General features: G+C 33.6%; 1 protein-coding gene across 1 annotated transcript in view; it reads right to left on the bottom strand.

The window, feature by feature from the left end:
• LOC136032704 (guanine nucleotide exchange factor subunit Rich-like) overlaps positions 1-14,267 on the bottom strand; it is a 131,123-nt gene extending 116,856 nt beyond the window's left edge. The window contains exons 1-2 of the mRNA XM_065713009.1: positions 14,028-14,267; positions 6,877-6,984 (exon numbers count right to left, since the gene is read on the bottom strand). Of these exons, the coding sequence (XP_065569081.1) occupies positions 6,877-6,984; positions 14,028-14,174 (255 nt within the window). The 5' untranslated portion in view covers positions 14,175-14,267. The remainder of the gene's footprint in view (positions 1-6,876; positions 6,985-14,027) is intronic.
• Positions 14,268-14,688: the final 421 nt, after the last annotated feature.

Below are 14,688 nucleotides of genomic sequence, written 5' to 3'. Positions count from 1 at the left end.
CGAACGGGTGGTCGGATCTTAATGAAATTTGATATTTAGAAGGATATCGTGTCTCAGAGCTCTTATTTACATCATCATTATACCATCATTTACATTTTACCATCATTACCATCATTTTTTAGACCATCATAGCAGCATAGAACTGGCGACCACGAAGAATTATACAAAATGCTGGAAAAATCACATACTCAGTGAGATATTTTACACTTCTTCTCCTCTTGGATATGTTACTAGTTTACGCATTTGTGTTTCTAAGCCCCATCCCCAAAAAATATCGACCAATCAAGACGTAAAAATCAACTTTTTTTACCTCAACCCCTCGCCCCTACCCAAAAAAAATATATCCCCTCTACAAAAAAAAAGAAAAATAAGACTTGTATATACCAATCAAATTGTTCGTGGTAGCGAACTATACATAAAGAGTGATTCGGCTCCTAGTGGTATTAATACTAGTGATTGTCCTGGGGAGTGTTCCGGACAGAAGTGTCCGGAGGGAATAGGCCTGATCCCCATTCAACTATGATCTGTTGGAAAGGGTATGAGTAACTTAAAAAAGACTATATGCGTCTTGGCTTACCCAAAATCTAAACTATATCTCAGGAATGTAGGATGAGGTAGGGTTGAGACACTCAAATAGCATAGGAGAAGGGAGACAGAGGGGGAGGTAAAATTTAAAATTTTGATTTTGGTGAAGAAGCTAAAACTTTTGCCTCTAGTCAACCTTAATGTTGTCTAACTATTGTGTAAGCTGCTAGAAGACTTGAAATCTTTTCACAATTAAATACCCAAAAGACACTTTGTGTTGCCGTGTGTTGCGTGTCTGTGTTGCAAAAATAACCCAAAAGACACTCTGTGTTGCCGTGTATTGTGTGTTGCTTGTCTGTGTTGCCAAAATAACCCAAAAGACACTCTGTGTTGCCGTGTGTTGCGTGTTGCGTGTCTGTGTTGCCAAAATAACCCAAAAGACACTCTGTGTTGCCTTGTGTTGTGTGTTGCGTGTCTGTGTTGCCAAAATAGCCCAAAAGACACTTTGTGTTGCCGTGTGTTGTGTGTTGCGTGCCTGTGTTGCCAAAATAACCCAAAAGACACTCTGTGTTGCCTTGTGTTGTGTGCTGCGTGTCTGTGTTGTCAAAATATCCCAAAAGACACTCTGTGTTGCCTTGTGTTGTGTGTTGCGTGTCTGTGTTGTCAAAATAACCCAAAAGACACTCTGTGTTGCCTTGTGTTGTGTGTTGCGTGTCTGTGTTGTCAAAATAACCCAAAAGACACTCTGTGTTGCCTTGTGTCGTGTGTTGCGTGTCAGTGTTGCCAAAATAACCCAAAAGACACTCTGTATTGCCGTGTGTGTTGTGTTGCGTGTCTGTGTTGCCAAAATAACCCAAAACACACTCTGTGTTGCCTTGTGTTGTGTGTTGCGTGTCAGTGTTGCCAAAATAACCCAAAAGACACTCTGTGTTGCCGTGTGTGTTGTGTTGCGTGTCTGTGTTGCCAAAATAACCCAAAAGACACCCTGTGTTGCCTTGTGTTGTGTGTTGCGTGTCTGTGTTGCCAAAATAACCCAAAAGACACTCTGTGTTGCCGGATCATCAAAATAGAATATCTACACTATTTTTGGAATGGCTAGGGGAGACTAAGATAAGGGTTTTAGGAATTGTTTTGGAAAAGGGGAGGGAGGATGGTTTAGGTCTTAAATTATCCTGGGATATGGGATAGATAAGGTTAACCATATATTGTCTCTAATCTACCTACATTTTTCAGCAATTTAAGCCCCTATGGGGCTATAATCTATCCTTGGAGAAGTAGTAATGCAAATCGAAAGACCCTGTGTGGTACGGGGTTATTAGAATAGTATATCTGCGAACTCATGGTTGCATCAGCAGCAACAGCATAGTAAAGGACGAGCCACAGCCAATAGTAACAAAATTAAAAACCTCTTTTGATAAAAAATGGTAAGTGAAACAAAATTACCATTTCTAGGTGATTTTGGAATTATGACCATTATCTAAATTTGTCTTAATAATAAAATGTAATTTGAAAACAAATTTAAGAATATTTTTCGAAATGTCCCTTAAACCCTCAAAAACAGCGTTGGATCGAAAAAACTTACACCAGTGGAATCGCCATGAACGAAAACCCTATTCAGAAAACTTACAATCCCCTGGCGTGAACAACATAGAAACTCACTTTTTTGCATTACTAGCACTGATATATCTTCGTTTTAATTTTCTTATTTTGCTTTCATATCTACCAGGGCACTGGAACATCATAAATTAACAAAACATAATTTTAAAAAGCTAATCCATTTTTGACAAAAAGAAATTGCATCTTCGTACAAAAAATGACGAATGACGTCATAATCGTAGGTTAAAACCATAATGTTGTAGCAAAATTACGCGATGACGTCAGTAACAATGAAGTCAGTAGCTACCGAGATAAAATTAAGGGATCTACGAGGCTATATCGACTATATTATAAAGGGTGTCTTCTATAACAGCGACGACAACGTAGTTCGTTCTTTACTTGTTCCTGAAAATACTGAAAGGCTTTTTCTTGTGTGTAATATATATTTTCCCTAATTATGGTTGTTTAGATAACAGCGGTGTGGCCTCTATGTACACTAAAAATGCAACTTTTGTCATTACTGTCAAAGAATAAATGGAACCTAAAATTAACTGAAATTTAAATACACTAAACTATAGTGATCTAAACCACAAAAACAATATTAAACATAAAGATAACAGATAATGGTAAACAACGAATAAAACAAATCTTGAAACGACAAAAATTAAACTTAATGTTCAAGTCAAACTTAAAACGAGCAAAAACTACTACAAACATACGTTTGTCTACTGCCAGTGTCAATAGTTCCTTAGAAATTGCTGATAAACCCTTTTGAAAACCAGCAATCATGTATTGTGTTCGATTTTGTTCAGCATTCCTCTCAAGACTCCCTTGAAGTTCCGTATTTCGGAAAGGGAGAGGGAGTGAAAGAGGTAACTCGTTCACCTTTGATCACTTTTGACCTTTAAAAAGGCCACAAGAAATTATGATTTACAATCAAATGAGCCCCGTTTGAAGTTTACATTGCCAAGGGGTCTGGAAAGAAAATAATAGACTGAAGTCTTGTGGCTCTTTACTTTAGTCAACCCTAGAGCATCGACTCTAATCAATGGGTAATATCAGTAACTCCTAGACAACCACTAGCCTCAAAACAAGCACAAGACGTTACACGATGAGTATTTGAACTGAAAATTTCCCAATTTTACGATTAGAGTCAGTCGGTAATTTTTGATGCTAAAAAAAAGCTTAAATTATCCTCTATGTTACGCCTGTTACACGACAGACATTGTTGCTAACATATCATAATCATTATAAATGACGTCATGAAAAGTCACTTCTTTTTTTTCTATCTACTTTCTTTAAGAGAGGAATAATTGTATAAGTATTTATTTATGTATGTATACATTTTTCTCGAAAACAGCTCCATAATTTTTTTTGAAAATTGTATTTAGTAAAGAACTAACTCAAGCCAATAACACCAAAATATTAAAATAAAATGCAATTTTTGACAAAAACTAAATCATCATATACATGAAGATACAACGCATGTATCTTTTGATAAGACATTTCTTTCAAGATCAATCTTTTCAATTGTAAATTCAGAAGGAACTTTCTGTGAGCCAGCAAGTTGAAGAACGTGCCCAATACATAGTGTCCAAGGCCCTCTTTTATTTACATAATTTCAAAGCATACATTATGATCTTATCAACCCTAGATGGATCTACGAAGCTTGGACATATCAAACACAGGAACAACCCTTATACTTTCACCCTTTCTAAGGGTCAAAAGTAACCAAAGGCAACCAACAACACCCCTTCCTTCCTCTTTCCGCCACAGACACTCCATAAAAACTTGAGATAGGTATTTTGTTCAAAATAGTACAAAGGTTAAATAACTATAACTTTAGGGTTGATATAACCCCCAAAGCACCCGGGACAAGGTCTCTAAGTCGGACAAGATGCCATTTTCTTTTAATTTTTCCATAAAAATTGATTTTTTTTTTTTTTTCAAATCAGAAAAGGCAGTAGGTGTAGCAATTTCCTTTAAAAAGAGCCATTAAACAGCTCCCTATGGTACTCCAATGCCCTGCTAGCTGAGGAGAAAGAACAGAAAAAAATAAAAGAGATACAGTCGATACAGAATATCGTGGTTGCAGCCACGTTTCTCGCTTTTTAAGTTAATACATTTTACTTTTATTAAAGCCAAAGGACGATAAGTTTGTTAAATAGGGATTTTGGACAAGGCGGTTCTGATAATGGACTTCTTGTTTTTATCTGACACCATTTTTAGGAGTTATGGGCTATTATATTATGGGCATTTAAATGGGTTGTCCCCTCCGCAATCCCTCGCTCTTTACGCTAAAGCTTTTAATTGTTTTAAAAAGTAGAATTGTGGCAAAGAGTCAAACTTTAGCGTAAAGAGCGAGGGATTGCGGAGGGGACAACCCATTTCATATACGGAGTAATTTCTGTTCGTTTTAAGTTTTAATGTCACTCCTTACTTTCAGTTAAAAAAACTAGTTTTTTTATTTAATTTCTGAACGTTTTTGAATTAACGCATGTTTGATTTTGGCTCTCCGTACATAAATTATTGAAATGAAATTTGTATATAAATTTCTTTTGGCTAAATGGCTTTCTCTTAGTTCTGATCAGACGATTTTGAGAAATAAGGGGTGGGGAAGGAGGCCTAGCTGCCCTCCAATTTTTCGGTTACTTAAAAAGGCTACTAGAACTTTTAATTTTTAACGAACGTTTATATTAGTAAAAAATATACGTAACTTAAGAATTAACTTACGTAACAAACTTTTATATTCTTATATTTTTATTACGTGTACGAGGGGGTTTGTACCCTCGTTAATACCTCGCTCTTTACACTAAATCGTAAGTTGTGTCCCAATTCTTTAAGAATGACCCCTGAATCAAAAAGGCCGTAGAATAAATTGTTGAAATTACTAAAAATACTTTAGCACAAAGAGCGAGGTATTTATCTCCTCCTAAATACCTCGCTCTTTATGCTAAAGTATTTTTAGAACCCCTCATATGCGTAATAATCTCTGTTCGTTTTAAATTTCAATGCCATTCCTTACTTTCAATAGAAAAACCGTTTTCATGTTTATTTTTTCATTGTTTTTTTATAGTAATGCTAGAAAATCCTGCACCCTTTTCATTGAATTTTTCTTCCCCCATGACATATTCCTCCAAGGAAAGATCCTCCCACATAGCCCCCTCCCATCAACCCAAACCCCTAAACCAAAAAAATCCCCCTGAAAACGTCTGTACACTTCCTAATAACCATTACTATATGTAAGCACTGGTCAAAGTTTGTAACTTGCAACCCCTCCCCCAGGGATTGTGGGGGAGTAAGTCATTCCCAAAGACATAGCTATTATGGTTTTCGACTATGCGGAACAAAATGGCTATCTAAAAATTTTATCCGTTGACTTTTGGAAAAAAAATGAGCGTGGGAGGGGGCCTAGGTGCCCTCCAATTTTTTTGATCACTTAAAAAGGGCACTAGATATTTTCATTTCCGTAAGAATGAGACCTCTTGCAACACTCTAGGACCACTTGGTCGTTACGATGACCCATGGGAAAAAAAACAAAAAACATACAAACAAATAAACACGCACCCATGATTTGTCTTCTGGCAAAAATACAAAATTCCACATTTTTTAAGATAGGAGCTTGAAATTTTTGCTGTAGGGTTCTCTGATACGCCGAATGGGATAGTGTGATATTCGTTAAGATTCTATGACTTTTAGGGGATGTTTCCCCCTATTTTCCAAAATAAGACAAATTTTCTCAGGCTCATAACTTTTGATGAAAAAGACTAAATTAATTGAAACTTATATATTTAGAATCAGCGTAAAAATTCAATTCTTTTGATGTATCTTTTAGCATCAAAATTCCGTTTTTTAGAGTTTCGTTTACTATTGAGCCGGGTCGCTCCTTACTACAGTTCGTTACCACGAACTGTTTGATTCTAGTATTTTCAGAAGTAATGAGGCTTTATTTAAGGCTTAAAAAACAAATCAACTAAACCATTCAAAAATGAAAAGCTATCCTAATTATAAATTGGAATAGAAATGCAAAAAGCCTGGAAATTTTACCGCCAGTAAAAAAAAAGAGAAAAAATAGGCTTGGAAGGTAATTAAATAACTCGAATGAGGCCAGAAAAGGTTTTGGAAGAGCTCGCGACCTAGCCTAACTCCAAACAAAGTTTAAAAGAAAATATTCTTTTTCGTTTATCAATAAACATGTCATTGTGAATTTCTGTTTTTTTTTTAAGCTTTGGTTTCTGTTGCAAGAGCCTTATTTACTGCCCACTGCCACATATGGTTCAAAAGAGGATGGTTAGTTCTGTAACAAATTCTCGTAGCTTCAAGTATGTTAAAAAAAAATTTATCAAAAACAAAAAACATTAATCAACTAAACCATTCAAAAACAAAATGCTATCCTACTTAAAAACTGGACTAGAAATGTGAAAAGCCTGGCAATTTAATCACCAGTAAAAAAAAAAGAAACAAAAATAAGCTTATAAGGTAATTAAATAATTCAGGTAAGGCCAAGTACGGTTTTTGAACAGCTGACAACCTAGTCTAACTCTAAACAAAGTTTACAACATCTTCTTTTTGTTACATACTGACATATAGCACTATTAAATTTCTGTTTTCAAGATTTTGCTTATGTTGACAAGAGTTGCTTTTTAGTGACTATTCGATCCTGAATATGGTTCAAAAAGAAATTTTGTAATAAATTCTAGTAACGTTAAGAAAAATAGACTTAATAAAAGGTTAAAGTGCTTAAAGACAACTTACAGCAGTTACAATTGCTCCAGAATCGCCCCTCCAAAATGTAAATTGCAGCTTATCAACAATATTACTAAGATCTTCAGGAATCTTGATTTTGAGCAATGTAACTGAAGGCTAAAAAAGAATGAAAAGTATAATAAACCACACAAGAATTTTATCTGTTCAATTTTTCAAAGAAGATGTCAATTCACAGAAATTTAAGGGGGTGTATTTTTCGAAATCGAAGAACGGGGGGAGGGCAAGTGCCACCTGACAACTAATGCTCCTGGGTCTAACTTCGTCTATTACTGAACTCAGAATTGCAACCAATTATAATTATAATGGTAAATACCATTAAAATAAAACAGCCTAAACATATCTATTTGTAAACGCAGTATTATATTTGTTGTTATATTAGAAATTGTTTGGCGATGTGACTTGAATATAATTTTAACAAGATGTATTTTCACATTCAAATACAAAATTATTATCCAACTTGATCATTAAGGAAGCACTAAAATTCTCTATTCAATAAAAAATGGGCTCTGGAAATGTACCATGACTCATTAAAGAATTTTCTATATTATACTTTAAAAATTTATTTTCATTTGTGAGTACATAATAGACAAATGATAGATATGGTAATGGTAAATATAACAAAGCATATTTAAAAAAAATGCTTCAAAAATATTTTAATTAAAATTTAATTTTAATTAATATGGTTGCATACGAGGCAGTAGCACTTCAATATATCTAGTGCGAATGTATCACTTAATCGTCCAGTGGTTGGACACTTCTAATAGTACTGTCGACTTATTTCTGGCGGACTACCGAAAAGCATTCGACCTTATCAAACACAAGACTGCATTAACTAATCTGAAAGAAATGGGAGCTAAAACACAAATACTACTATTAGTAAGAGAATTTTTACAAGGGAAACGGCAATCAGTTTACCCTTTGTTTGCAGAAGATACCTACTCTGAGTGGTCAGAATTAACCTGTGGATGCCCCCAAGGAACGAAATTAGCTGCTCTTTTATTTCTTACCGTTAACCCTATCCTTGCAGAATTTGAAGAGCGTTTCAAGTTTGCTGATGACTTATCTACACTTCTCAAATGTATAGTCGAAAATGCAGTGACAAAGCAGCAGTCTGACCCAACTTTCTTCACAGACTTCATCAACCAGTGTAAGTCGAATAGTCTACAAGTGAATGAACAGAAATCAAAAGTTTTACGATTTAATCCACTCAAGCGAGATATCACTATCCCAGATGCTCTGTTTCCAATTGTTTCCTCTGCAACAATCCTTGGCGTAACATTTACAAGTGACTGCTCATTTAAGCTGCATGTAGACAATATTGTGCCCAAGGGCCACTATTCAATCCAGAGTTTAACAAGTATGCACAGGCTAGGCTTCTCTGATCGTCAGCTCCTGCTGGCGTATACAAACTACATCAGGCCTTTCCTCGAGTATTGCTGTCCCGTTTGGGGTTCCCAAACTCAGAACATAGTTTACATGGCAGATGAACTAGAACATGTCCAAAAACGCGCTATTAACAAACGAGAAGCACCGATCCATACTTCCACCATCCGCATCAATTAGCAGACATACTAGGCATTACAACAAACTAGAACCAGTCAAGTACCGTACGAACAGATTCGCAAACTCCTTTGTACCATATTTCGTAAGAGCATTTAACAAGTGTTAATTGTAATTTTGTAATTGTAAAAGTAGCGTAATTTAGCGTTCATTTTTGAGTGCTACAATAGCTATTTAAATAAACAAATATGAACGAATACGAAAATATATATATAAATGACGACCGGGACACAGGGAATGTTTGATTAGCAATCACCATCAACAAAGCTCAAGGGCAATCATTAGAATAATGAGGTATAGATCTGAATACGGATTGTTTTTCCCATGGACAATTATATGTTGCATGTTCAAGAGTCGGTAAACCTGACAATCTATTTATATGCACAGACAATGGGACAGCAAAGAATGTTGTGTATATCTAAGTTTTACGTAGCTAAAACCACATATATATATATATATATATATATATATATATATATATATATATATATATATATATATATATATATATATATATATATATATATATATATATATATATATATATATATATATATATATATATATATATATATATATATATATATATATTTATATATATATATATATATATATATATATATATATATATATATATATATATATATATATTTATATATATATATATATATATATATATAAATTTATATATATATATATATATATATATATATATATATATATATATATATATTATATATATATATATATATATATATATATATATATATATATATATATATATATATATTCACAGGTGGGACACTACAATGGCGCGTAACGAATTACACGCGTGGGGGGCTTGGGGGGATGGGTGTTGGTTGGCGAAGCGCCCCAACCAACTAGGTGTTGGAGTGGCGCGTAGCGCCACCCCAAGAGCTAGTATAAAAATATATAATATGTATAACAATATATATATATAAATACTAAAAATATTTAATATTTAAAAAAAATTTGTCAAGAAGACTAGATCTCACTATCGTTTATAAATATTTCTACAGTGTAAAGCTGTTATCAAACCAGTCTTAAAACATACTGTTTTTTTGTATTTACCAAAAAAAAATTACCAAATAACAGAAAATCTATAAAGTTTTTATCTTCATCCATTAACAAACTTTGCACATTATTTTCAAATATAAAAAAAAAATCCAATGTTTTACAAAACCAATGCAACAGTTTATAATTAAGATATTTTGAAAACAGGGTATCAACTAAGCAAATTATATAATTAGTGAACGCAGTATAAAGAAGTGTTATTATAATGGTCATTACTGTGTTTTACTGTGAAATATTGTTAGCCTATTATTATTACAACAATTATGGCCATTTAATTATTTTCATATAAAAATAAATTAAATTTGATGTTTTATTACCTTTTGGATTGTCCATATTTATTTATTTGCTGCTTTGAAAAAGCTCAGCTTCTGGAACCATCATTACTGTTTCTCTGTTGTTTCTAAACTGCCATTTGTTTGTATTAATTAAAAAAAACTTTCAGAAAAAAAAGTTCTTCAAAGAAAAGTTAAACCTATATTAAACTTGAGATGAGAAAAAATAAAAACCTACAGTAATTTAAACACAAAATGACCAGAAATTACTAATAAAGTATAAATGAAACCCAAAACAAATAAAATTAAATAAACAATCATAGAAAATGAACACACAAAAGATACTAATATAAACGAATAAGTACATTTTAAAACGAGTAAAATTTTAATTGAATATGCAAATCAAGATTAAAACGAGCAAAAATCACTACAAACAAAAGTTTGGGTTCTGCCTCCTTCCCTAACTGCAAAAGTCTAAAACCTTCTGTATCATTGGCACTTTATTGAAAACTATATATGTCTTGAACAGTCTTGGAAATGACTAATCATTTCAAACTGAGTATTTTATATATTAACTATTGAAAGCTCATCAGTTCAAGATTTTATTTCACTGTAATTTTATTTTCATTTTCAATGCTGTAATAACTAAAAAAGAAAATATTTATAATATAGTTTGTTTTCAGTGAAGCACCAATAAAACATATGCCTTAGACTTTTCAGTAATGGAAGGGGGCAGTAGCCAAACTCTTGTTTGTAGCGAAATTATATTTGTATTGAACAATCATGGAAAGAGCTGATAAAATTAAACCAAATATTTGATATATAATGATATTAATTGCTGAAAGCTCATCAGTCAAAAATTAAATTTTACTGTAAATTTTATTTTCAATGTTATAATAAGTACAAAGGAAAATATTTATAATATAATTTGTCTTCAGTAAATTCTAGTGATACATTGTGTAAAAGGTTAATACCCTTACATTCCACTACAAATTAATACCCTTAGTCTTTTCAAACACACCTATGATCAAGTAATATTGCATGCTAAAAACAGACAAAATTGGATAATTTACAGAAATTGAATGAAAGAAGGAAAACAGATTCAATAAATATTGGATTAGCAAAATATTGAATTTACTTGTATATTGCAGCAAAAAATTTAACATTCAGTGCAAAGTAAGTGTTTTAACCTCGTTTTAAGTATGGCTGTTGTGTGTGAGAATAAAAAACTTTAAATGATGAGCTTTTCAGTTTTATTTTATTGCTTCTTTCAAAGACTGTTCTGGGCATATATAGTTATAGTGACCTTTTTTATTAGTTGTTGTGCATGTTCAACACCAAATCTTTGTAACCATCTTGTGGTGCTAGATGTATTCCCTCCAGAAAACTTGCAACAGAAAATTCTTCCTGTAAAATCCCACTACATCTAAAAATTTCCCATTCAAATCCCCCCAGAAAACTTCTCCTCTGTCATATGCATTACTGAGTTGCCACAGAGAAAGCATTGCAAACAATCTTTTTTTTTTTGGGGGGGGGGGTCTGGCCATGGAGGGTCAGGGGTCAGCAGACATAACTTCTAGAATAAAATATAATTAATAATTTTGGGGGGATTGGGTCATGGAGGACCAAGGGTCATCCTGCATAAGTTTTGGAATAAACAATCATTATTTTATTTTGTTTAGAGGGGGAGTGGTCAGACTATGGAGGGCTAGGGATCAGCTCCCATATTTTTTGGAATTTAAACATTTTTTATGACTAAAAAAATAGTGAATAAGTTTTTTTCAGAGAGGGGTGGGTAAGGCCGTGAAGGGCCAAGGGTTAGCTCCCATAATTTTTGCAATAAAATATTGTTGATAAGTGTTTTTTTTTTAGATGGGTTCAAGCCTTGGAGAGCCAAGGATCAGTTCCCATATTTTTTGAATAGAATATTGTTAATAATTTGTTTTCTTTTGGGGTTTGTCCATGGATGGACAGGGGTCAGCTACTGTTAATTCTGGAACAGAATATTTTTAATTAGGTTGTTTTTAAGTTGAGGGGAGGGCAACGTGACCTTGGAGGGTCGGATCCAATAAGTTTCAGAATAAATTACTGATGGAAATTTGAAGGAGGGGGTTCATTGAGGGCCTGGGGTCAGCTCCCTTAACTTAAGAATGAAGTATCATTAATATTTTTGTAGGGGGTGGAGGAAGAGCCAGGCAATGGAGGGCCAAGGGTCAGCTATGTTAAGTTTTGGAATAAAATATTGTTCATAAGTTTGCTTAGTAAGCACTACGGAAATTATAATTAGTTGACCAGCTAGGCTCTTCAGATCCTGCTTTTACTTGCCTAATAGATACTACCCATTTTTCTTAGGAGCTCTGAATAGCCACAGCAAAAACATCTGGAAGTCATAATTGATGACAAGCTAAAATGCAGCCTACACATGCAGTCAGCAATAGACAAAGCCAACTAAACTCTCAGTATAACAAAGAGGATATTCTACAGTAGATCCCCAAAAGTGATTATTAAGCTACTAAAATGATCCACCAAAAATTAAGATTTGGGATGTGCATTACTACTCCAGTTAACTGGCTTAAGCAATCAATTCTAAAACCTGTACAGCAGCCAACAACAAAATGTATAAGGGGTTATCAAAACTTGCCATATTCTACCTAACCAGCCACCAAACACTCAAAATACCATGTCTTACATGTCAATATAAACAGAACTGTTCCAAGGGTTTGTGGTACCCATCAGAAAGTTAAGCATATTGCCCCCTCTCTTAATTCAAATACAAGCAAGAAAGTCAAATCAAAGTGAAAAATTGATCATCATGGGCAACCCCTTTAATGCAACACCTGGGTCAGCTGATTTGGTTGCTCCCCTTTGAATGGCTCTGAACATATGCAAAAGAATGTATTATTTATGTAAAATTTAATCTGTGACCATGATATTATCCCAGACCTATAATAGATAGATAATTCTTTAAGAAAGAAAGGGCACCCCATAAAGCTCTACCAGAAATGCACAAAAACCAGGCTGGAATACAAATTTTTTCCACCTGTGTGCTTAGCCTATAGAATTCACTTAGCCAGAATATAGTCCCAGAATAATGTCAGCTGTTGATAGAGAATAGTGCAATAGGACATGGTGCACTGTTTGGGATGCTCTTAATGATGAGTGACTTGCTCACTGATAAACTTGAAAAACAGGTTCAGATTTGATTAAAATCAGATAGTTTAGCTGTATTTCAGATAAAAGAAAATGCAACTGTATTATCCAAAAATGACTTTAAAAAATGGATGAAAATAGGTTATAATTAATTGATTCTTGTTGCATGTTAAAAAGTAAAAATTTCACCATTTTTAAGTTAGTTTTCACAGCCTAGAGCTATTTGGAAACCATCAGGGAGAGGAGGCTACAGATGAATTCTCAAAAACAAGAGAAAAACAAAACCACAAATATGAATATAAAATTAGCAATCTCAAAATGTCTTCTTTTGTTATAGCATGTCTCCTACTGGAAAACAACTATTATTAAAATTTAGCATAAGCTTATAAATTGAATAAATTCTCATGGTAAAATTCTAGTTAATTGACTTCTTGCTATCTTGGAAAGGGTTTAGGTAAGGAAAATGAAACTTTTAGGGAATGGTCTACAGGCTAAAGTATGTCCTGGAAAAATATTTTAAAGTACCTACCTCAACTCCTTCTCTCTCTAGAGGGCCCTGACCTTTGATGACCTTTAAAATATGTTTGTTATAAAAGTGAAACCTTGCAAAATAGATCTTCTGCTTAACTGAAGTACAACAAAATTGTTTCCAGCTCCATAACTTTGCTCAATCCCATTTTGTAAGGTTTAAAAGATATGCAAATACATTTCCTAAATTAAAAAAAAACATTGATATGGCTCAAAATTCTACTCAAAAAACAGGAATCTCATTTTCAGAACTAAAAGCAGAGAAAAAGCAACTAGTAACTGAAAATTAAGGTAAAATGTTGTTTTGTCAAAATTTCAATAGGTATAGAACTGTCATGTAGGCAAATTTCAGGGACCTCTAGAGGGAGAAGGAGTGGAGGTGGGTACTTTAAAATACCTTCCTGGGATATAGGCCAACTTCAGCCTGTAGACCCATCCCTGAGAGATTCTTTTCCTAACCTAAGCCCTTTCTGAGATAGCAAGAAGTCAATTAAATAAAATTTTACCATTCTTATTTAATAGTGTCCAACTTACCTTACAATTCAAGATGTAGATTGCATCCTCGTATGTTAAACTCAATAGATCCTTGTCCCTGTTAGTAGCCAATCCACTTTGACAGGGTTGAAAGCGCCCATCAAGAGATAAATTTATTGATTTTGGCCATCCTACAGGAAAGTACATCTTTTATGCATTAATTATAGTAAATAGCTGTTTATTCAAATGTAGGCCTACTCTAATTATTATTAATCATCTTGTTATGAGTTTGAAATCCTTGCCTTTCGGTATAATGTAAAATGATCCCTAAATCTCAGAAACCAACCTGCATTTCGTTAATTTTCTATCGACGCAGTCGTTATTCCATTGGAAAATTCGGCCGTCTTTCGACGACGGAAAAAATATAATTTTTTTCCTGTTGACATAGGAACTAAAAATTCAAGGAACCCATTGAAAATATAAGGTGGACTAATCTCTTGTGTTTTTTCTTTAATTTTAGTAATGGCAGTCCTGTGACGGCTCAGAGACCTTGGAAAAGACCTTGGCTCAAATCACGCTAAGGCAATGAACTCAATTACCAAAGTCCAACTTAGGACTGTTCCTGCGACAAAATGAAAATATCCAGATTTAGAACTGAAAACCATATAGAACCATCAGTTATGCACACAGTTTCCTTGCCAGTATTTGAAAACAGTCTTGG

Source organism: Artemia franciscana, chromosome 11 (genome assembly GCF_032884065.1).
Source record: "Artemia franciscana chromosome 11, ASM3288406v1, whole genome shotgun sequence".
Classification (NCBI taxonomy): Eukaryota; Metazoa; Arthropoda; class Branchiopoda; order Anostraca; family Artemiidae; genus Artemia; species Artemia franciscana.
Note: the sequence above shows the minus strand (reverse complement) of the source record. Positions and strands in the feature narration are given on the sequence as shown.